This window comes from Hemiscyllium ocellatum, chromosome 30, assembly GCF_020745735.1.
Source record: "Hemiscyllium ocellatum isolate sHemOce1 chromosome 30, sHemOce1.pat.X.cur, whole genome shotgun sequence".
Lineage (NCBI taxonomy): Eukaryota > Metazoa > Chordata > Chondrichthyes > Orectolobiformes > Hemiscylliidae > Hemiscyllium > Hemiscyllium ocellatum.
The window spans coordinates 32327900-32350469 of record NC_083430.1 but is presented as its reverse complement, the minus strand read 5'-3'; the positions used below and the strand labels follow the sequence as shown (position 1 = coordinate 32350469).

The following is a 22570-nucleotide window of genomic DNA, read 5'->3' as shown; positions in this document are numbered from 1 at the left end:
TAGGTGCTTTAGTCAGAAGGAAGTGGGTCTCTGTGGGTTACTCTTTGGAGGGTCAGTTGGGCTGAAGGGCCTGTTTCCACACTGTAGGGAATCTAAATTATGCCTCAATGGAGTATAATCTGGAAATCAAATCCCTCTATTCCCATAGTCACGACAAAGGTTACAAATGTATGTAAAATCCCCCAATTTATCTGATTTTTAGACATAGCCTTACAGAAGACATTCATTTGCTAACAATGATTACTTTTTAACTACAGATAGATTCTAGCCACAGATTACGAATAATGATGACATATAACTCTATAAGATAAAACTCTAACCCTCTTATATATGGGCACATCTCCAAGGCACTGTGTGACACAACCAGCACAATGGCCTGAATAGCCTCCTGTTCTGGGGTTATGGCTGTGTTTCTTCCAAAAGTCGCTGGGAGTTCTGGTTCCAGTAGTCCAACGGCTTAGCTATGCTGCCGCGGTGCATTCCGGGTGTTGTAGTCTTCTGCTGCCTTTCTCTTCCTGGTAACGGTCAGCTGGCTTCGCAGGAAGACACTACATCTCCCAGCAGGCATTGAGAGTCCGCGCGCGCGCCCCTCTCTGCTCCGCCTCGCCCCGCCCCCTCCTTCCCCTGGGTTCTTGTGGTGACGAGTTTTTTTTTCCCGGCGAAGAAGCTGAGGGACGGTCCGGAGCTCCGAGTCGGCCGAAAGATGTCTCGTCAGGCGAGCCGAGGTACCGAGAGCAAGAAAATGGTAATTTGTGGCTGAGAATTTCTGCGTTTAACATGGCCGGAAAACAAAACTCAAACCGAATCAAGTGCTAAGTCTGTCAGCTATGGGCCTGCTCCCGTGCTGGTGACTAACTCAATGGCCGCTACAGGCCCCTCGTACTCTTACTTCTTACAGACTGTCACAGTATGCGGCGAGACAAACCCCATGTGTTTGAAGTGTTCAGTTTGCCTGATGTACACCTAAAAGTGTACTCTGCAGCGAGTTTCGAGTGTGCCCCGTAGAGAACTAGAGATCTGAAACACAAACACTGAAATTGTTGGCAAAACTCAGCAGGTCTGGCAGCATCTATGGGGAGAGAGCAGAGTTAACCTTCCTACTCCGGTCACTCTTCACCAGACTTTTTTTTTCTGTCCACTGATGCTGCCAGACTTCTTGAGTTTCGCCAGCAATTCCTGTTTTTGTTTTGGAATCTGTCACATCCAGATCATTGCCATTACCCCTAGCCCAACATTGGCAGATTTGAACACTTCTGATTACACCATTTAACTTCTTTGAAACTGTAGCATCCAATAGTTTGGACCTCTTAAATACACGATATTGTTCTGTGCAACATCGCGTGATTGAAATTTTACTACAAGTGCAGCAACTTGTGTTTATTTACAAGCTTAAAATAAACTTTGTTGACAATGCCAGTTGGTATAAATATGGACCTCTTCAAGTGCTGTAAGAATTGGAATTCTAAATGAATAACTGAATGAACAATTTAGGTACCCAGGCTAATGTTCTTGGGATGTGATCAAATCCAAATATGGCAGCTGGTGGAATTTAAATTCAGTTAATGAAATCTAAAATGAAAACCTAATCCCAGTATTGGTGATCACGAAACTAGAATACACGGGTAAAACCAAGGGCTGAGTAATGTCTTTCAGAGAAGGAGAACTGCTTTTCTTACTGGGTCTGATCTATGTGGGACTTTTGTTCTACAAAAATATTTAATTCTTAATTGCTGTCTGTAATGGCCTTCCGAATCATTCAGTTCAAGGGCAATTGGGAATGGGCAACAATTATCTGATGCTGCAGTCAGCGATGCCCATATTCCATCATCAAATAAGCATGAACGTGAGCACCGGAGTTATGGCTTTGAAAATAGTTTAAGGCACTTGTTTGGCTGTTTTTTTTAACAAAATGATCTGGCTTGTGACCATGTTTTTGTTGTTAATCCTATTGCCTAGATGGCACATGAAATAACAAGCTATGATTTATTCTGCTAGACAGAAAAGGCTCATTCACCTATCAAATTTCCTAAGCCAAAGGTATCTATAATTTGAAAACATAATCAAGTTTGTTTTCAAATTTTCCTTTGAAATTAAAGCATTCACACAGATTGCATTTTTTATTTGCATTTAAATTCCAACATGTTATAACTAGAAAAAAAAGAAACTAGCTGTATTGTGGTAATTTATTGAGCTTTAGTATGATCCAATTAATGTTTCTGACTTTTCTCAATATTTGCCTAATCTAATCTTGTTGCTACATGCATTTGGCTTGATCATAGAGCAGTGAGGAAGGGGTGCTTTTTGGAATAGAGATCAGTAATCAGTGATGTTCCACAGGATCAGTGCTGGGACCTTGTTTGTAATATATATCTAAGTGACGTGGAGGAAAATGTAGATGATCCGATTAATGAGTTTGTGGATGACACCAAAATTGGTGGAGTTGCAGATAGTGAGAAGGATCGTCCAAGGATACAGTTGGATGTAGGTTGCAGGTATGGGCAGAGAAATGGCAAATGGAGTTTAGTCCAGACAAATACGAGATAATGCATTTTGGAATATCAAATTCCGATACAAATTGTATAGTAAATGGCAGAACCCTTAGGAGCATTGACATGGAAAGGGATCTGGGCATACAGGTCCACAAATCCCAGAAAGTAGCAATGCAGGTGGATAAGGTGGTCAAGAAGGCCAAACAGCATGCTTGCCATCATCGACTTGGGCATTGAATAAAAACGTTGGCAAGCTATGTTACAGTTGTATAAAACTTTAGTTTGGCTACATTTGGAATATTGTGTGCAGTTCTATTTGCCACACTACCAGAAGAACATGGACGCTTTGGACAGGTGTGCAGAGAACATTTAACCCCCCACCCACCTCTAATGTTGCTTGGTCTGGAGGGTTTTAGCTATGGGAGAAGTTGAATAAACTTGATTGTTTTCACTGGAAAGATGGAGGCTGATAGCAGTCTGTAAAATTGAGGGTCATAGATATGGTGGAAAATCAGAGGCTTTTTCCCAGGGTGGAAAGGTGAACTGCACGAGGGCACAGATTCAAGGTGAGCAGGGGAGAAGTGCAGGGAAAATGTTTCACATAGAGGGTGGTGGGTGCATGGAGGACACTGCCACTGGAGGTTATGAAAGCAGACACATTACAATGTTTAAGGCATATCTTGATAGACATGAATGGAAGGTAAACAGGGGGATAGCAACCATTTATGGGTAATGCTTAGCCAGTCTAAACAAGGACTAGGAATCAGTGCAGGCTTGGTGTACTGAAGGGTCTGTTCTTGATCTGTATTGGTTTTGTATGCTTAGCCATCATTTGCATTTTCCTTTGAGTTCCTTAAATTCAGTTCATTTTAAATTTTAAATGTAAAGAAGTGCATTTTAGCTTGTCCCATCTAATGTGTCTTAAGCTTGAATTATGTTTGTAAATGTGATAGCTACGAGCACTGACTCCACCGCAATGTTTGGGGCTCAGGGCAAGATACAAAAAGTTAACAATCACACAATACCAGGTTATAATCCAAGAGGTTTATTTGGACTTCCAAAAAGAAAAGACACATCCCTCTCTCCCTCGTAGCCCTACACATGGATGAAAAAAAAAACACCATTTCGACTGAGACAACACCTCTATCCTGGGACAGGCTAAGCAAAGACATGCCAGAGGATTCCTAGAGGCTTGGAACTCCAACCACAACGCCGTAAACAAACACATAGATCTAGATACCATCTATCAACCCCTCAGAAAACAAACAGGAAATGACATCACCACAAACCCCAGGAACCCCATCCAGGACAAATATATAAATAGAAAGCAGCAGACAACAGCTTTGCTTCACTTGGAGGTCGCCACTGATGATGTTACCTAGCCAGGTAATGAAACGTCTGGATATCAAACCTACAGCTCAGCGAGCAAACCTACACCCTAAACCTGTAGGATTATAACCTGTTGTTGTGTGATTTTTAACTTTGTCCATCCCAATCCAACACTGGCACCTCTCCATCAAACATAGAAAAAGACATAGCATTGGAAGCCAAAGGCCATTTGGATTTTTAAAATGTAAGAGGAAAAAAAACAGTTTGAATTTAGTACACTATAAAATTCAATCAAAAATATTTGAAAATTTTTCCTTCAATGCAATATTGTAATTTGGTCATATTTATGTAATGTACAGAGGAAGTATTGAGTGACGTGTCACTGCTATATTTGCAAGTTCAATTTTTCACACTTGGATAGAATTCCAAATCCGCTGTATTTATCATTGATTGAATTAAAATTGTAACTGATATAAGAATTGAGTCCACTTTGAATGAATGAAGAGCCTGATGGCTTTACTTGAAGATAAAAATCATCCTTATACTCAAAACTGGTAGCCTTTTTTATTTGTCAAGACAAAGGATATTATCCAGTTTCCTCCAGAAAGTAACTGGAGATTGGATTGCATTCAGTAGTAATATAATTGGACTGTAACTCATAATACATCATTGGTCAAGTCACATGTTGCTTTATTTTTATCATGGATTTTGTTTAAAAACATAATCATGAACATTATAGTTTACAGTTTTATATTTTAAACACTAAATTAGTAATGGTTTTTTTTAACAAATGTGTGAAAATGACTGGATTTGTTAGAACTAATAAGTAATTTTGACATTATGGAGCAGTTCTCATATGGTCAGTACTCACAATTGGTTGCGCAGTGTTGAGCTTTTATGAAGGGCAGAAGGCAGACGACATAAATGGATGCTTGGTTAAAAACTTGGGCCAATTTAGGAAGATTATAAGCACTGTGATCTCTTCAGGTTCACAGTTTGTAGCCTGGCTGGCTGCTAAATTAATATTTCTAATAGCAGAAACAAAACAATTTTTATAAACAGCCATTAGGTTGTCATATCATGTGATTGTGACCAGACAGGTATAGACACTCAGATTACTATCACAATATTTTGACAAATTTCTTCCCATGTGTGTGAATTCATATCCCAAATCTATCTATGCCTATGTGGGCAAGACATAACATCACTCAGAGTTAAGCTAGATCCAGTACAAGTATTTCCATTCTGAATTTTGATCTTTGCAAGTTTTCATAGTTCGACAAACACTGAATTGCTTATTTAGAATCTCTGGTTTCGATCGTAGTGCACTACAAATCAATTTGAGGGCTATCTGATAACTTAGATAACGATCCTCCTTATTTCTTACATGCATCCACTGGATGCGCTTCTGTTCAGAATGACTTTTGAGTTCATCTCAAATTTTCAGCATTAGTTTCATTTTTGCACAAGATATTCTTTGGCACAAATTAATCAATGCGTAAGTTTCAAGTCCTATTTATGTTACTACTGTTGTGTGTTTCTCTGAATTTTGTGACCCTGTGCACACAGCAGCTAAATTACTCTTGCTGAACTTCATAAATGCCTGTCAATTTTGTGTGGTTCAGGAGATTGAGGGGATTGTCTTGGCACAGGTTCAAGTATGTTGGCATGATGTTGGTTTGAGAACTTCAAAGTTCAGATTATTTTCTATCAGCTTTGTCAATTTAAGCATGATTTTTTAAAATAATTTTAAAACATCAAAAACTGGTTTTGCTGAAATTTTCATCCAGATAAAATTGATAAACATCTCTCAATACCTTTTTAATTGTACATTCAAAAACCAATTTCCATTGTATTGGAATTAAGCTTGATGAATTACCTAGTCGGCGCTCTGTGCATCTTGGATTGAGTTCTGTTATGTTTTATCTAAATAATACATTCTTGCAATGTGTACTTCATTATGTACAAATTGTGTGATGTCACTAAATCTCAATTCTGTCTTTTTCCTGTCTCCTCTGCCTAACGCACTCATTCTGTAGTACTGGTATTTGCCATTCATTTCACCTTCTGCATCTCTGCATCTCATGGTAGGTGTTAGGAATACTAATCTCTTTGAAAATTGGTTTGCTGCATTGCATATTTTCATTTTGCTTTCTGATTTGCTTCATGGCTATTTCTGTGTGATGAAAAATTTCTCCTTGGATTATGAAGTGGAAGGTGAAATTTTTAACCCGAATTCAAAACATGATCTGATTTCTAGTATCTGTGAAAGATTAAAGATTATTTAATCTTAAACGATTTAAGATTATTTCATGAAGATGACAATCTTTGTTTGAAGGTATGTTCTGCGCATTAAAGGAATGTGTTTGAATTATTTTGACCAAAATTGCTGTTTAAACTTCAACTATCAGGAATATATCTATAACAGTATGGAAACTACATTTCTGGTCTAAGGAGAGAATTTTTTTTTAAAAAAGTGCATGCTCCTTGTTAACATTCTACTGGAATGGTAGTATGCCTTTATTTGTAGAGATATTGGCAGGAAGGTTGAGTTGGACTTTGACTTAGATTGTCTACAGCCCTCCAATGCCCCCAACCTATTTTACTCTTTCTCACCCAGGTAAATAGTTAAGAGGAGGAAGTGCAAGTGTTGAACTACTAAATGTGAGTTTGCACCTTCAGTTCTTGTTAGCTGAAGAGTTTTTTTGCTATGTTGTGAAGCCCCATAGTCTCAAAGTCATTGGTGTGGAGTATAACAGGGCAAAGGGATGTGCGGTAGCTTTTATAGAATAACTATCACTTATTTTCAGGAGTTTGCTTTGATGTTTTGGGGCTATTGCCAGAGAGATTTCCTAAAGTAATTATAAAATATTTGCAGTTTTTTTCCCTGCGTATTGCTTCCCAAAGAGGTTAGAATTACTGGTAGATGGGGGATGCTTTACCTGGCTGTGAAATTTGATGGAACTGAAGAGAATCAATAGAAAGGATCTTTTCCTTTTGTAATTGGGATAAGGAAAGAAGTTGGGAAAGAATCTTAGGCTGATTAAACGAGGTGAGTTTATTGAGTGCAAGGCTGAGTTAATTCAACAGGGGAGTTGTATGTTTGATTTCTAGTTTGTGCTGAATGAAAGTCAGTCATTGGGCACTAAATTAGAAAGGGAAGTATTGGGCATGTGACATTGTTTCTGTGTGTGTGTTTTGTGTACATGTACCTGTTGGATTAAGATCACCGAATTAATTACCTGCCAGGACCTAATGTTGAGACTTACTTACCACTGACCATTGAGTGAAGTACTGTTTGATCATTTGCTCTAGAAAACTGTATGAAAAGAGGAAAAGGCAAAATGAAATATTAACCACGATGCTGCTTTTAGCTTTTGCTTGCTGCACCTCTGCATTTGTTGACAGTTGTTCAAAATACAATGCATTCAGTTCATTAAGTAATGCTGTAACAAGTAAAAATTTAAAGTTCTGTGTTTTATGATCCCATTGATCTAAAATGGTTGCAGAACCAGATTAGTTGGTAGCACTCAGCAATGGGAATAAAATGAACATTAGGTTTATGTTGTGGAAATCCTGTAATTGATCTGTATTAATCATTTAATTTCGTCTTACAATTTTAATATTCATGACTTTATTAGATAAGATGCAAATGGATTTAAAAATGCCAACTATGAAAATATTTTTCCACCCATGAATCAGATGAGAGAGAAAAAGAAAACAAACTCTGGTTTCAGCAAAATATGCTAGTTTGATTTTTCTTCCCTGAGTGATGCAAGGACGTAGATTTCACCTCTGACCCACTGATGTATCATATTCCAGAATATCATTGAAGGAGTTCCATAGGCATATCCTAGGTTCAGCCTGCTTCAGCTACTGCATCAATGACCTTCCCTGCATCATTAGGACAGAAGTGGCGATGCTTGATCGTGATTGCAGAGTGTTCAGCATTGTTTACAACTCCTCAAATATCAAAGCAGTCGACGTCCCATGCGTCAGTACCTGGATGATATCTGGGCATGGGCTGACGAGTAGCAAGTAACATTAATGATAATTGCTTGGCACTGACCATCTTTAGCAAGAAAGAACTTAAACATTGCCCCTCAACATTACCTTTGTTGAATCCTCTAACATCAACACACTGGGGGTAACCATTGACCAGAAGCTGAAATGTCTTTGCTATATAAATTTTATAACTCCAAGAAATATGGATGTCATAGTCCCAGAGGATATTGGATGTTCTCTCAATAGAGAGAGGGGGTGAGAGAGACAGCTGATGCTGACCTGAGGGTCACCACAAGGGGGCAAGGTTGAGAAAGAGGGGCCTTCATGATAATGTCAGAATTGAACCCATGCTGTTGGCAACACTACATTCTAAACCAGCCATCCAGCCAATTGAGCTAACTGACCTTCATGGCTGCAAGAGCAGATCAGAGTGCAACCATTTGTAAAGCACAAATGAGGACTATCATGGAATGATCCTAACTTGACTGGATGAGTGCAGCTTCAGCAACACTCAAAAAGCTTGATGTCATCCAGGACCGAGCAGCCCACTTCATTGACATCGCATCCACAAACATTACTGCCTTCACCAAGATACTGCAGAAATTCACCAAGGCTCCTTGGCACCTTCTAAATCTGTGACTGCAACCATCTAGAGGAACAAGGACAGCAGATGCATGAAAGCATCCAGACCTGCAAAATTCCACACACCCCCAAGAAAAATAACAATTCCTTCACTTTTGCTTGGCCAAACCTCTGGAATTCCTTTCCTATCAATATTGTGGGTGTGCCTCCACAAAATGGACCACCACAGTTCAAGAAGGTAGCTCATTACCACCTTCTCCAGGCCAATTAGGGGTGAGCAATGCATGTTACCCTAGCCAGCAAAGCCCACATTCACTGAATGGATTTTTTAAAAAGTTGTTACCATTTTGATCTTCTAACCTAGCTTTCACATTCATTCTCTTGAAATATAAAATAAGGTTTTAAGTAGTAACATGTGACATTGTTCTTGCTTGTTTGAACTAACAATTAGGAAGAAGATGTTAAAACATTATGATTGTTCTAAAAGGTTTCTGGAACTTTACATTTCAAAGTAAGTTTTACTTTGGGTAACGTTTTTTTAGTAATTGGGTTCTGCCTACCAAAGTCCAGTTCCTGAAAATGTTCTCTGGATAGGTGGATTAATTAGCTTTGTTCCATTATTTTGAATGAATGAATATTTTCTTGATGAAGGCTTCTGTTCCTCGTGTGTGTTTCATAAATAGCAATAGGAAGGTTTATACTCACATTTCCAAGAGCTTATATCAAACCTGGAATAATGTATCTTTAACTACCATGAAACTGAAAAACTACTTTTCTACTAGGTTTAAAATGATATGTAAATAAATTCATAAAGTTAATAAAAATTAGTAAAATGACAATTACATATTCTTGAGCTGCTCCAGTCTTTTGTATCACTATAGTGATATTGTGCGAGTATTCAAGCATTGGATCAAATTGCTCAACCTGAATTTTTGCCTTTTGTAGAAATTCATGAAAAATGTATAGAGTTTTGTCTAATTTTTAGCAATATTTAAAATGTGTATGTCTGGGGAAGCAGTTTCAGTTTGATGTCAAGATTAACAATTTGTTCAATGCCTTCAGCCGACAAAATTGTTGTGCTACTACCAGAAACAATGCCCATGAGCATAAATTTGCTATGTGGGTGATGGTCTGACAATAAATGATCAGTCACAATTTGAGCTGTTGCTCACTTTCCACTTGTGAAGCAAAGGGACACATCTTCTCTGGCCCATCCTCAGGCCCATCCACCAACATAAATCTTCAAATTATTAGTAGAATGTGTTCCAATGAGGGCTACTGAGTTCCAGGTGAATGCATGGAAACTTTAGTGACCTAGGCTCAATCATTTTCTGCTGTTTCAACAAAACTTTATCTCTGTCATTAAAACCAGAAGGAGGATGTCACTGATGATTGAAAGTAGTCCTGATCTATTCAGCCTCTTCCTATAGCTCAAACTCTCCAACCCTGGCAACTTCCTTGTAAATCGTGTCTGAACCCTTTCGAGTTTCACAACATCCTTCCTACAGCAGGGAGACCAGAATTGCACACAGTACTCACTGCCATTTACAAATCCTCAGATATTGAAGCATCTATGTCCATCTGCAGCGAGACATGGACAGCATTCAGGCTTAGGCTGCTAAGTGGCAACTAGCATATTTACCTGGCACTTATATACCATCAATGACCACCTCAAAAAGAGACAATCTAACCATCTCTCTTTGACATTTAATTGCATTAATAGTTCTGAATCACTACTATTTACATAATTGTGAGGTGCTGCATTTTGGAAAGAGTCAAAAAGTGTGGTACTGGAAAAGCACAGCTTGTCAGGCAGCATCCGAGGAGCAGGAGAGTTGACGTTTTGAAGCTGCTCTCCAACTTCTGCAGTCCTCACTTTCTTCAGCATTTTGGGAAGACAAATCAGGGCATGACTTATACACTTAATGGTAATGTCCTGGGGAATATTGCAGAACAAAGAGACCTTGAATTGCAGGTTCATACTTCCTTGAAAGTGGAGTTGCAAGTAGATAGGATAATGAAGAAGGTTGGCATAGATGAGTTGGACCAAAGCTTCTGTTTCCATGTTGTATATCTCTGACTCTATCAGCATCATGGGGCCAGTGACCAGAAACTGAACTAATGAACTGTGTAAAAACAATGGCTACACGAGCAGGTCACTGTCGGGGAATTCTTTAGTGAATCATTCATCTCTGTCCCAAATCCTGCCTTGCATTTACAAGGTGCAATCGTGATTGTGATAATATGCTATCCATTTGCCTGGATGAGTGCAAGTGTGCAAACATATGACAATTTAGAAATGTAAAGGCGGACCTACTATCTGTGGTTAACTGAAGAAGTTGGGGAAAGCATCAGACTTAAGGAAAAAGTATAAATCTGCGCAAAGCTGACTGACCAGTCAGGTGATTGGTCAGAATATAAAGAATGGCAGAAAAGGACGAAAAGGTTAATCTGGATGAAGGAATTGGGGTATGAGAGGCAGCTAGTTACAAATGCCAATACATATGGCAAGAGTTCCGATAGTACTTAAAAAGCAAAAGAGTAAGCAAAGTTAGTGGTTCTCTGGAGGGAGAGAGAGAGAGATGGGGGGGTTAATGGACAATTAGGAAAGATAGATGAAACAAACAAATTTTTCTTCTTTACTAGCAAGCCAGCAAAAAACATTAGTTGTAAATCAGGTGTTGGAAGGGAGAGAAGAACTAGGTAAATTTCCAATCACCAGGAAAGCAGCATAAAGCACACTGATGGAGCTACAGGCTGACAAGACCTCGGGTGCAGATGGATGTCATCCTAGGATCTTTAAAAAGGTATAATATGTGAGATAGTAAATGTGTTGGTTTTAATTTTCCAAAGTTCCTTCATTTAGGAAAGGTTCCATCAGACTGGAAAGTAGCAAATATTACCCCTCTATTCAAGAACGTAGGGAGATGGAAAGCTGGAAAACTGGGCCAGTGAGCATGATGTCTGTTGTGGGGAAGGTGCGCGAATTGATCATTGAAGAGATTATAAACTACACACTTGGAGTGAGAGGTAATGAGGAAGACTGTGCATGGTTTCATGAAGTGGAAATAATATTGAATCAATTTATTTAGACTATTTTGATCATCCTGAATGGTGGAGCAGGCTTGAGGGACCAAATGGCCTACCTGTGCTCCTACATCATTAGATTTTGCTACAAGTGCAACGTCACCCAGGACAAAGAAGCCAATATATCATCTCACCTATCATCTTCAACATTTACTCCCCTCACCATCAATGCAGCATGTATGCCATATACAAGATGTGCTGAATCAACTCACTGATGCTTCCTTGACGGTTGTTTTCAAACCAGTGAATTCTGCGAAGGACAAAGGCAGCAGAAGTGTGGGAACATTGCCTATACATGCCCCTCCAAACCATATACCATCTTGATTTGGAACTGTATCTTTGACCTAGCAATGGTGATGGCATAACATCCTGGAACTCACTCGCTAATGGTACTGGGTGTACCAACTTCACATGGACTGCAGTGGTTTAAGAAGGTGGCTAATTACCATCTTCTCTTGGGCAGTTAGGAATGGTCAGTAAATGCTGAGTTGAAGTTGGGTTACTTTAATCCTTTGATCTTGAGCTGTTATTCATAAATTTTGGGCTGTTGTCACCAAGATATCTTTCCACTTCCGATATTGTCATCCATTGTTCTGAGTCAGTCTATACTGAAATCATTATCCATTAATTTGTCCCCTTCAGTTTGAATTATTCTAATATCCAGAAGACTGTTGAAGTCAAATAGGCCATGAATTGTCTGATGTAACATCTAATCATACTGAATGGAAATAGTGTCTAAGAAAAAATTATAAATCAAATATCTTTTAAAAAATTACAGGTCCATTTTAGAATATAAAGTATGTTTTGAAGTGTATTTCTTCAATTTGTTTAGTTGACAATGCACATGAACACTGTAGTTTTGTGCCAATTTACTGAAGGTTGAAAGTTGTCAATGAGGCTCATTTGTGATATTCTGAAAGTTATTAATAGTATTAGTTAGCACATTAGTGTGACAGAAGGCTTGGGTTCAAGTCCTAGCTCTCGGAGATGTGTCATAGCCTGTCAAAAACATTAATTAAAATAACTATAAATAGTTCAATGAGCGTGCAATTATTTTTAATTAACTGGTTTGATCTGATCAGTTGCTTGAAAATAAAATTTCTGTGGACTTACTCATGATTATTTTGCATTTATCTCATTGAAAACATTGGACAGTACATTTGGTCAGTGGATTCAACATTTTTCCAACTACAAGATGCACAGCTGTGACTTACCAAAGTTTCTTCAACAGCACCTTCCTAACCTGCAACCTCCTTCACTGAGACCAACAAGAGCAGCATGTGTGTTGGAACACCACACACCATCCTGACATGGAACAATTTCACCATCCTTCATTATTGCTGTGTCAAAATATTCAAGAACCCCGCTTGCAACCATTTTGTCGAGGGTAATTGGATGGACAACAAATGCTGGCCAAAGCAGTGATGTGCATGTGCCATAAATAAATATTTTAAAATTTCAAAAATGAAACTAGAAATTAAAATTGTTTATTTTGTATTGCTTAACCTGTTTTCCACTTCTCACTTGCTGCCATTTTCTTTGGCAGTGGCTGTATCTAATGATTGACATATGAATCAATAATTTTTTTCATTTGGTCAAGGAGCAAGTTGCTCGTTCATGTTTTTAAAATGCAGTCAATATGTTGTCAAACTTGTTAAACAAACTTCTGATCTCCTTTATCAATAACCAGCTTCAGATGGGGGTAAGATTTGTAAAATTTTTTGATGCAGTTCTTGGTGTTTCCAAATACTTTGCTAAATTTCTTTCCCTTCCTCAACAGAACTCAGAGTTATTCACTCTGACCTATGGAGCTTTAGTTACACAACTGTGTAAAGATTATGAAAATGATGAAGATGTTAATAAACAGTTGGATAAAATGTAAGTCTATTTGAATGCTTCAGTCAATATATACAAGGCCCTTTGTAGTTGCCAGATTTGCTGTAATATTTCCATGTCTGATATAATGATTCTACACTAACCTTTATCTAGCTGTGTGAGTCTTCTGTTGAAGGATTAAACTTTCTCATTACTCATGCATGAGGCAGATGATGCATGTACGTTTGTCTGTTACCATGGTTAATTCTTTTCGGGAGCAATGCAACAGCCTGTTACATAGAAACATAGAATGTGGTAGCAGGAGTAGGCCATTCAACGCTTTGAGCTTACTCTGATATTGAATATTACTACGACTCATCATTGAGCTCAATCATTGCCCATATCCCTTGATCCTTTTAGCCACAAGAGTGATATCTACCACCTCTTTGAAGCAACCAGGTTTTGGCCTCAACCACTTTCTGCGGTAGTGAATTTTATCAACTCATCACTCTCTGATGAAAAAAAGTTCTTCTCAGTCTGGTTCTAAATGGTTTAGCCCTTCTCCTTAAACTATGACTCCTGTATCTGAACTCCCCCACCATCTGGGGTATCCTTCCTGCATTTAATTTATCAGAAATGCAATATTTGGATTTTAACATTGATACAGTTTATTTCTTGATTGAGAAGCCAAGGTGAAAGTTTGAGGTCTCCAGTACAATAAGTTTGAAGAGATTAAATGAGGAAATTAAGTACATTTCAATGCAGTGATTGCATTAAGCTTAGAATTTTAAAGAGATTGAATGAAAGTGAATTAGTTGGGAATTCTGCATTCTGTTCCTATTAACAAAGCATATTCCAAAAGAAATGTGAGCTTCAAGTGTTCTGAACACCTGACTATGTTACTAAGCGTACTTTCTGTTGATGTGCGTTTCTGAGTTTTGACAAGCTGATAAGTGCATCTTTTGGCAGCAATGGAAATTTGTTTTCGCTTGTATCTAAAAATTATTTCCTAATTTTCTAATTACTTTGAATGTTTACAAAGGAGACCCGCGTTTGAAGAGTTTTATATGACTTCTTTTAAAGTAATTATTTTCTGCTAAATAAACAATATTGGTTTGTCTTATGTTTCAACAAAGGGGATACAACATTGGAGTCAGACTGATAGAAGATTTTTTGGCTCGTTCTAATGTTGGAAGATGTCATGATTTTCGTGAAACTGCAGATGTCATTGCAAAGGTGAGTTAGATTTTTACATGAATTAACTCAAGTTAAATAACCTTTCAATGCTGACGGTCATCTTATGAAGCAAAACTTGTTAGAAATGGGCAGTATTATTAGAACTTGCAAAACTAAAATTGCTTCAGAATCATGTTTTTACAATCAGTAAGTGTATGTATTTTTAAATGTTGTGAAGGCTGTAATCCACTATCAAAAGTTTCAACATTATAACATGATACAATTCCAGTTGAAACTTCTTTTATAAAAAAAATTGTATTTCCTGTGACCATCTTAAAAGAATCCCCTGGCAAATTCCAAATTAACACAGTAAAATGCAACTTAAAATCAGCGTAAACTGATTGAGTTAGTAGTAGAGGTATTAAGAAGATAACTGTTATTAATTTCATAACTACAATAAACCCATACACATTCACATACATCTTATGTTTTTAAGAGGTAAAACTTAGTCCCAACTTTTCTGTTCACCTTTCTCTGTTAGACTGTGTTGTAATATTGAGTCAGTGACTGCTGAATGTCCTTTCCATCAGTGTCCCAAACTGACCTCCAGTAGCATGGTGCGCACCTACAATTCTTGTCCTGGCCATACTAGAAGGAATTTTTGAGTTCTTGTATGTCCACAGACATTGTCTCTGATTAGGCAAAATCACATGACCAACACTTTGCCTCATAGTGAACAATAAAATCAGCCTTTTCCCTTTGCTTTTCTCTTTCATTTTTAAAATCTGAGACAAGAAGTCTACAATAGCAAGTACATATGCCCCTTCCGTTGTGTTCAGAGTTTAAATCCGAGACATGAATTTCAATAGCACTTTATCTAGGACCCTAGAACCCATGGTAGCAAGCTATGAATAGGCTGATTATGGGGCAGATCTTGCCAACAGATCATGTTTTTCTTCTTTACTCTAAATTACTTGATACGATTTTAAGGAGAGTGTCTAAATCGATATCTTTCTTAAAACCTTGCAGTCATAACACAATTTCAAGCCTTGGCTAGAATTTGCTATGTTTTGTAGCAAATGCAACTCGATAACTAGTGTGTTTGGTACTATGTTAATTGATGTTGTGGCTGGAAATTGCATCTGGTAATATCCAGGGGGTATCTACTTTACAAAAGTTATTATGTAGGTGAGCTATTTACATGGCTATTTGTAAGATGCCCTTGTGAAAATTATTGAGCCTGATTTTGTGGTCAGCGGTAACAAGACATAAGCATACAGCTGCCTGTACATTTTTCGTGGGCTGTTAAATGGAGATCTTTTCTAATTTAGAATCTCATTCAGTAGAGGCCTTGCTTGGCTAATATTTGGAAAGAAGGCACTTTCTAATGAGGAAAGATTGAGTAAGTTGGACCTGTACGGTTGGATTTTCGAAAAATTAGTGGTGAACTTACTGAAACATTATATGGTTCTGATTGGACTCAGCAGGATAGATGTTGATATGTCATTTCCTATTGTAAGGGAATTCAAAATGAAGGGCGCAGTTTAAAAATAAGGAGTCTCCCATTTAAGACAGATGTGGAAGAACACCTTTCCTGAGGTTTGTTGATATCTGAAGTTCTCTTCCACAATGAGCAGCGGAGGCTGCATCATTTAATATATATTGAAGGCTGATTGGACTCAAGTCAAAAGTTATGGAGTGCAACAAAAAAATTGAAATTAAGACAGCAAATAAAGATTGGATGTGAAAAATTTAATTGAAGTAAACAATTAAGTGGATAGGAAAAGTTCAATTAATATATTTTAAATTTAAAATTCATCACTAATAGCTTATGAATACAGCAAATGAGTTTTATCTTGTAAAATAAAGCTTCCTGGGCAATGACGTTATTTAACAGTATAATCATTAACCACACTTTTTTAAAAAACTATAATTATAATTAGCTTCTACTTTACTGCAGCAGGCTTAACGTGTGATGTTTTTAGTTGATAAATAATGTGTAAGTACTTCAACTTCACACAGTTGAATGTGTTCTGATATTGAGGTACTGTAATAGTAAAGCCTTCGGAGGAGAATGGCAATTGGACTGCAAAATCTGGATTTTCATATTTGACCCTGCAAGTGTGTGCTTCAGAGGTTATAATTTGATTTCCTCCATAGTGTAGAAAGCTGTCTGTTTTACAATTATTATATATGTAAAATCGTAGCCTTTTATTTAAAAAAACGTCATCAGGTGGTCACGTTGATTTATTGCTTGCAATTTTTTAACTTGCTAACAGGTTGCTTTTAAAATGTACCTGGGTATAACTCCCAGTGTGACCAACTGGAGTGCAGCTGGGGATGAATTTTCATTAATTCTGGAAAATAATCCACTTGTTGACTTTGTGGAATTGCCTGATAATCATTCTGGTTTGATCTATTCTAATCTTCTCTGCGGAGTTCTGAGAGGTGCATTGGAAATGGTGAGTGCATCTACAGTTTAGCACTTAATGCTCATTTAGCTAAATCTGATTCCATATGAGTTTATTTAGGCAGTAGGACCATGCTTGTGTTTTAACTTGATACATGCTCTAATGAACGAAAGAAAGAGTTATATTGATATAGCGTCTTAAAACATTTCACAGTTAATGATCACATTTCAGTACTTCATGTGTTGTAAACTAGAGAACAGTATGTGGTAATTAATATGCATGATGTTAGAAGCAGCAGCAAGTATATAAGGACAACATAATTATTTTTTGCTTGTGAGCAATATTTGTACGCAGGATCTTGGAGAAAATGTGGCCGTCTTTGAGCATCTAAATTGAAGGAAGCACTTCTGACAAACAGCACCTCTTTAGTACTACAATGTAACATTAAATTAGATTATGTACAAAGGTATCTGGAGTGGTGGGGGGCACGGGGTTCGCGGTCATGGCTGGGCTGTTCTTCAGAGGGGTGGTGTGGTCTCAATAGGCGAATAGCCTTCTTCCAAACTAGGCATTCTGATTTCCCATCTACATAGCCATGCTGACTATCCCTAATCAGTCCTTACCTCTCCTTTAAATTGTTATCCTTATAATTAAATTCATTTTAATGCTTTCTGACTCTTGCTGCTTTGTTGTCTTCTGGGGGAGGTGCTGACACTGTATTAATGCCAGTGGGCTAGTAATATACCAGCTCAAGCCAAAGTTTTGGAGAAATTGCTTGAAATCCGACAAGGTAGATGGTGAAATGTAAATTCAATTTTTAAAAAAATCTGGAATTAAAAGTGAAATTAATCACCAAGTAACCATTGTCAATTTTTTTTTTTAAAAAAACCTTAGTTTATGGAAGGAAACTTCCAATTTTACTTGATCTAGTCTACACTTGACACCAGACTCCAGCGGTGTGGTTAACTCAAATGCCCTCTGAAATCGTATAGAGAACCAGAAGTTCAAGGGCAAGCAAGAATGAGCAAAAAGTACTGGCCTTGCTTAGTCATTCCCCCTCTCCACTGGCAGCCATAACTACAGCCAACTCAGCTGGAAGCTGTTGTCATGCCTCTTGAATTTTTTCCAATTTATAAGGCCATCCTTCAATCCTCAATTCTCTGAATAAGGTTTTAACTATCCAGTATCATCTTTGATTTGGTATCCTATTTTGTCTAATTTGGCATGCCAAATTGCCTCGGGAATTTCTTCAATGCAAGAGGCACTATCTTATGAAAAGTTGTCGATTGTTTCAATAAAGTGAATTTGGCATGCACTTATGTAGTTTGGCCCAGAATAGAACATATCTGAAGAAGGGTCACTGGACCTGAAATGTTCATAGAGTAATACAGCATAGAAACAGGCCCTTCAGCCCACCATGTCAGTACTGACCAACAAACACCAATCCTACTTATGTGCATTTGATCCACAACCTACTGTGTCTTGACATTTTAAGTGTTTTAAGTGCCTCTTAAATGTTAATCGAACCTGCGTCCACATCCTGTCAGGCAGCATGCTCCATATTTCCATCACCCTCATGGTGAAAAAGTTTAACCTCCAATCTCTTCTAAACCACTTACTCCTCACCTTAAACTTGTGCCCACTGTTCTTAGATATAAGGAAAAGATTCTCATAACCTACCCTGCCTCTGCCTCTCGTAATTCTTGTATATTTTAATCAGATCCTGTACATCAAAGACAACAAATCCAGCCTATCCAACCTCTCCTCATAACTGAGACTTTTCGTTCCAATGAACTGTAGATTTGTTGGGTCGATGGACCTGTTTCCATACTGTAGGGAATCTAATCTAACCTAATCTAACAAATTTGTGCTGACACAGATGCTGCCAGACATTGAATTTCACCAGCAATTTTTGTTTTTGTTTCAAATTTCCAGTCAGATTTTCTTTTGAGCACATCTGTTTCTCAAATGCCTAATACAATTCCACTTCCACTGACCCTGTACAGTAGGATATGAAGTTTACATGCAAATTATTTTCTCCTTGCTAGTTATTGTGATATGAATTAACTTTGAATCAAAACCATTTTAAAAGTTTGTCTTATTTTTAAATAATTCTCCTGCCTATTTAAATAGTTATTCCAATAAATTAAGTTCTTGTATGAAAGCAATTTATTCAGTTGGTTGTTTACATTTGTGTGATGTATAACATAAATTGAATATCCACAAATTGATTTCAGAATAGTCTATTCATTTTTCAGTAATAAATATTTTAAATTGTCATTAAATCAGGATGAGTTTTTTAAAGACATATGTGTATATAAAAGAATGACTGACTAAATCATGGATGAAACTATGATCAAGTGTTTTTGATGATGTAATGCTGTAAGTATGAGATATCCTGAAGTTAATTGACCATGAGTTGAAAGGAAATGAACAATTCTGACACTCAGCCAAGAAGCTAGTGGAATCAATAGTACTGATTATTCTTTCTTCAACCATTTCTTTCTTACAGGTTCAAATGGCAATCGATGTGAAATTTGTCCAGGACACACTCAAGGGTGACAATGTAACAGAAATCAGACTGAAATTCATTAAAAGAATTGAAGAAAACCTTCCAGCTGGAGAAGAATAATATGTCATAGCACTATATTATTCTGTACAGTAAGAAGATATTCTGTCATCACAGTAGATTGTTGCATTGTGAAGTTGTATTATTGGCAAACGTTTGACATTTAAAGACCCTGAATGGAAAACAATTTATTAGCCATGGATTTAACCCAGAGAGCCTCGAAAAACTGAATATGGCAATGAATTCCTGTGTTCATGCTCTGCCACATCCTTCCAGATCATATCAAATGTTGGTGTTTTTCATTACTGTTCTATAATATGTATATCTGTGGATTATAAATCTTTGGGTCTTCAAAAGTTTGTCATCTTTACTACTTCTTTTGACACACAGCCTATGTGTTACTTCTGAAGAATGCAATGTTAATGTTTACAAGGTCACCACTGCTTTTGTTCCTCCCCAACCTGTCTTCCGTTATGGTTAAGGCATTTGTTCAGAATGATTGAAGAACTGTCTCATTAACATGTATCATTGTTTCTGGTTGCTAACATCATGGATTTGTGAAATTTTATGTTGGTAGCAATGTGGAGCTGCATGGGGATTGAAAGAAAACGCCTTTAAAATGATAAATAGTGATAAATTTTGGGACAGTTTTCAAATGCTGACTGATCTGCGAAAGAGGAAACACCCTTAACAAGTTTTGGGTGAAGCTTCGTATTGCTTCTTTTTGTGTTTTCATTATTTCTTGTATTTGCATTTTTTTCCTTCTTGTTTGTTTGTGCTTATTGAGGGTGCTATGTATCCTGCATCATGTTGTTCTGACTCTACTTATATATTGCTTCACTGGGGATTTAATTTTGAATGGACTCTACTCCAGCAAGAACCCATTTCTTCAAGTCCAGTTGGTTGTATACTCCAGAGATGATCTAATTAAAATAGAAAGGAAGTTCTGAATTTCTTCCATTAAAGTTCCAATGTAAACAATTGAAATTCCACCCCATATACTTCCAATAACAGACAATATAGTTGCCTGAAATGATTATAACAGGTTGGGTTCATCTTGTTCGAGGTAGAACAATGGTAAAAAGATGTACTTTTTTGAGAAACTGCAGCACTGAAAGCGTTTATGTAAATTCATCTAATTGATACAACTTGGTGGCTCCATTCAAATTGTCTGGACAAATACTGTGACCCATAAAGTTACTTATTTTGTGCTTGCCATTGTCAAGGTTCTAGTATGTACCAGAAACTTTTCAATAGAAAACTGAATATGCTTTGTGCGTTCAGATTTTAAAGTTTCACCTATCTAAAATCTGATTTTTTGTTTGTACTTAATATCCCAAAAATTATGCAATAAGATGCGGAGGCTTTATTTAGTCCAGTGATAACTTATTTGTATTCATTTTGTTATTTAAAATGTTTTTGGTTTGGTACCTGATGTAAACTTCAGTCCAAGTTTGAATGTGATACTGACTAATATATTTTGTTTCTAACTCTGAATTCCATTGTCTGACACTTACATATTTTCCAAAGCATGAAAAGACTGTTTGTTTATCTGTGAACAATTATAAGCCTGAAAATGGTAATGAACGATGAATGGAAAACTAGGTGAAATTTTTTAAAAAGCCAACCCTTCAAGTTTTTCAAGAGAAGAAGTTAGTTAAATTTGGTTCTTATTCCAAGGAAAAGATCTAGGTACCCATATCGAGTTATTTTTCTCTCAATGCCATTTGGCTATCTAATTTTTACCTGATAGGAGAAGGAAAAAATTAATTGAAATGATTTCTTTCAACACATTGTACAAATATGTCACTTTCACTTAATGTTATGCTGCCTTGCTGCTAAGAGGTTTCCAGATTGGTGGACGAAATGAGAGACAGATCTGGTAACAAAAGTAAGCATCGTGTTTCAGCTTGTGTGCAGCTTGGAGAATTTTCTAAACACTTGTGTACTTCCGAAGCTTTTTGAAACTGTATCTCAAAATTTACCGTGATTACTATTTTCCTTCTGAACACTGATATTGAGCACTGGATTTGGTGAGAAGCCTGCTTTTAGGCATTTTGCCTGTTTATTTTAGGTTGTTCTGGAGTTACTTCAAAGCAAAGCCAGTCTGCTTTTGACGTATGAAAAGAAAACTGGTGATTAAATTCTGCATAGGTAGAGATGTGAATCCTACTCCTGCTCCAACCCATCATGACCTAATTCATAAACAGGACTCTGATTCAATTTAGAAACAGTAAATGGGCAGCATTGCATTATACAGGAGATGTAACATTTAAAATGTGAATTTCTTATCTAATAAATAAAGCTGTATTGTTTATAATATTTAATGTATAGACTTTATTGAAAACTCTATTTGAAACTCAGTTAAAAGGACCTGATAATATATAGCATGAAGTAGGATAAAGTTTTTTAAAAATATATTTTACTAGAACTGAGTGTCGTTAGCTCGGCCAGCATTTGTTGCCCATCCCAAATTGCCCTGGAGAAGATGAGGAGCTGCTGGATTAGACATTGCCATCTGCAGTGATTGTAATGAGGTCAGCCAGTTGGATTTCAGCATATGAGCTCCCTGATTGGGGCTGTTCCAGGTCTAATCAGGGTACAAACAGGAATGTCAGGGGTTTTGTTTTGGGAGCTGGTTCTGAGAAAGCTGGACTTGGCTCAAATACTATGCGCGTGTAAATAAAAGGTGACTTGGTGACGAGATACTGACCTCTGTGAAGTTATTTCACTGTTCGTGTGTGAAAAGTACACCATAGTGCTGTTAGAATTTTAGGCAGTTCCAGGACTTTGACCCAACAACAGTGAGGAAACAGCAATATAATTCAAACCAGGGTCGTGTGTGACTTGGAAGGGCCGGGTGATACTGCTTCCTTTATCTTCCGAGGTGGTAAATGTTGAAGGTTTGGATGGTGTTGGTGAGTTCCTGCAGTGCATCTTGGTGATGGTACACATAGATGGTGGAGAGAGTGGATGGGGTGCCAGTCAATGGGTTAGATGGGTCATAAATTGGGATCCAAGATAGCGGCGATCTGATAGATGGGTTGAGCTCTGTACCATAACCCAAGTAAAGTAGTACTTTCACCCTCCCCCCACTGGCCATTTAT

General features: G+C 37.4%; 1 protein-coding gene across 2 annotated transcripts; it reads left to right on the top strand.

The window, feature by feature from the left end:
* The first annotated feature begins 628 nt into the window (after window positions 1-628).
* trappc3 (trafficking protein particle complex subunit 3) lies at window positions 629-22169 on the top strand. Of its 2 annotated transcripts, none has more exons than XM_060847555.1 (5): window positions 629-745; window positions 13273-13370; window positions 14444-14543; window positions 16763-16945; window positions 19407-22169. In XM_060847555.1, exons 1-5 carry the CDS (start codon window positions 704-706, stop codon window positions 19524-19526), a joined length of 543 nt encoding a protein of 180 aa, XP_060703538.1. In that variant the 5' UTR covers window positions 629-703; the 3' UTR covers window positions 19527-22169. The 2 variants fall into 2 exon arrangements, with proteins under 2 accessions (XP_060703538.1, XP_060703539.1); XM_060847556.1 differs by having other exon boundaries at window positions 637-725.
* Window positions 22170-22570: the final 401 nt, after the last annotated feature.

What these genes read in the sequence shown, in the direction of transcription:
- trappc3 (XM_060847555.1), top strand. Translation starts at nt 704, where the DNA reads ATGTCTCGTCAGGCGAGCCGAGGTACCGAGAGCAAGAAAATG. An exon ending in CTGCAGATGTCATTGCAAAG is followed by an intron (nt 14,544 to 16,762) that starts GTGAGTTAGATT and finishes ACTTGCTAACAG; the next exon opens with GTTGCTTTTAAAATGTACCT. An exon ending in TGAGAGGTGCATTGGAAATG is followed by an intron (nt 16,946 to 19,406) that starts GTGAGTGCATCT and finishes TCTTTCTTACAG; the next exon opens with GTTCAAATGGCAATCGATGT.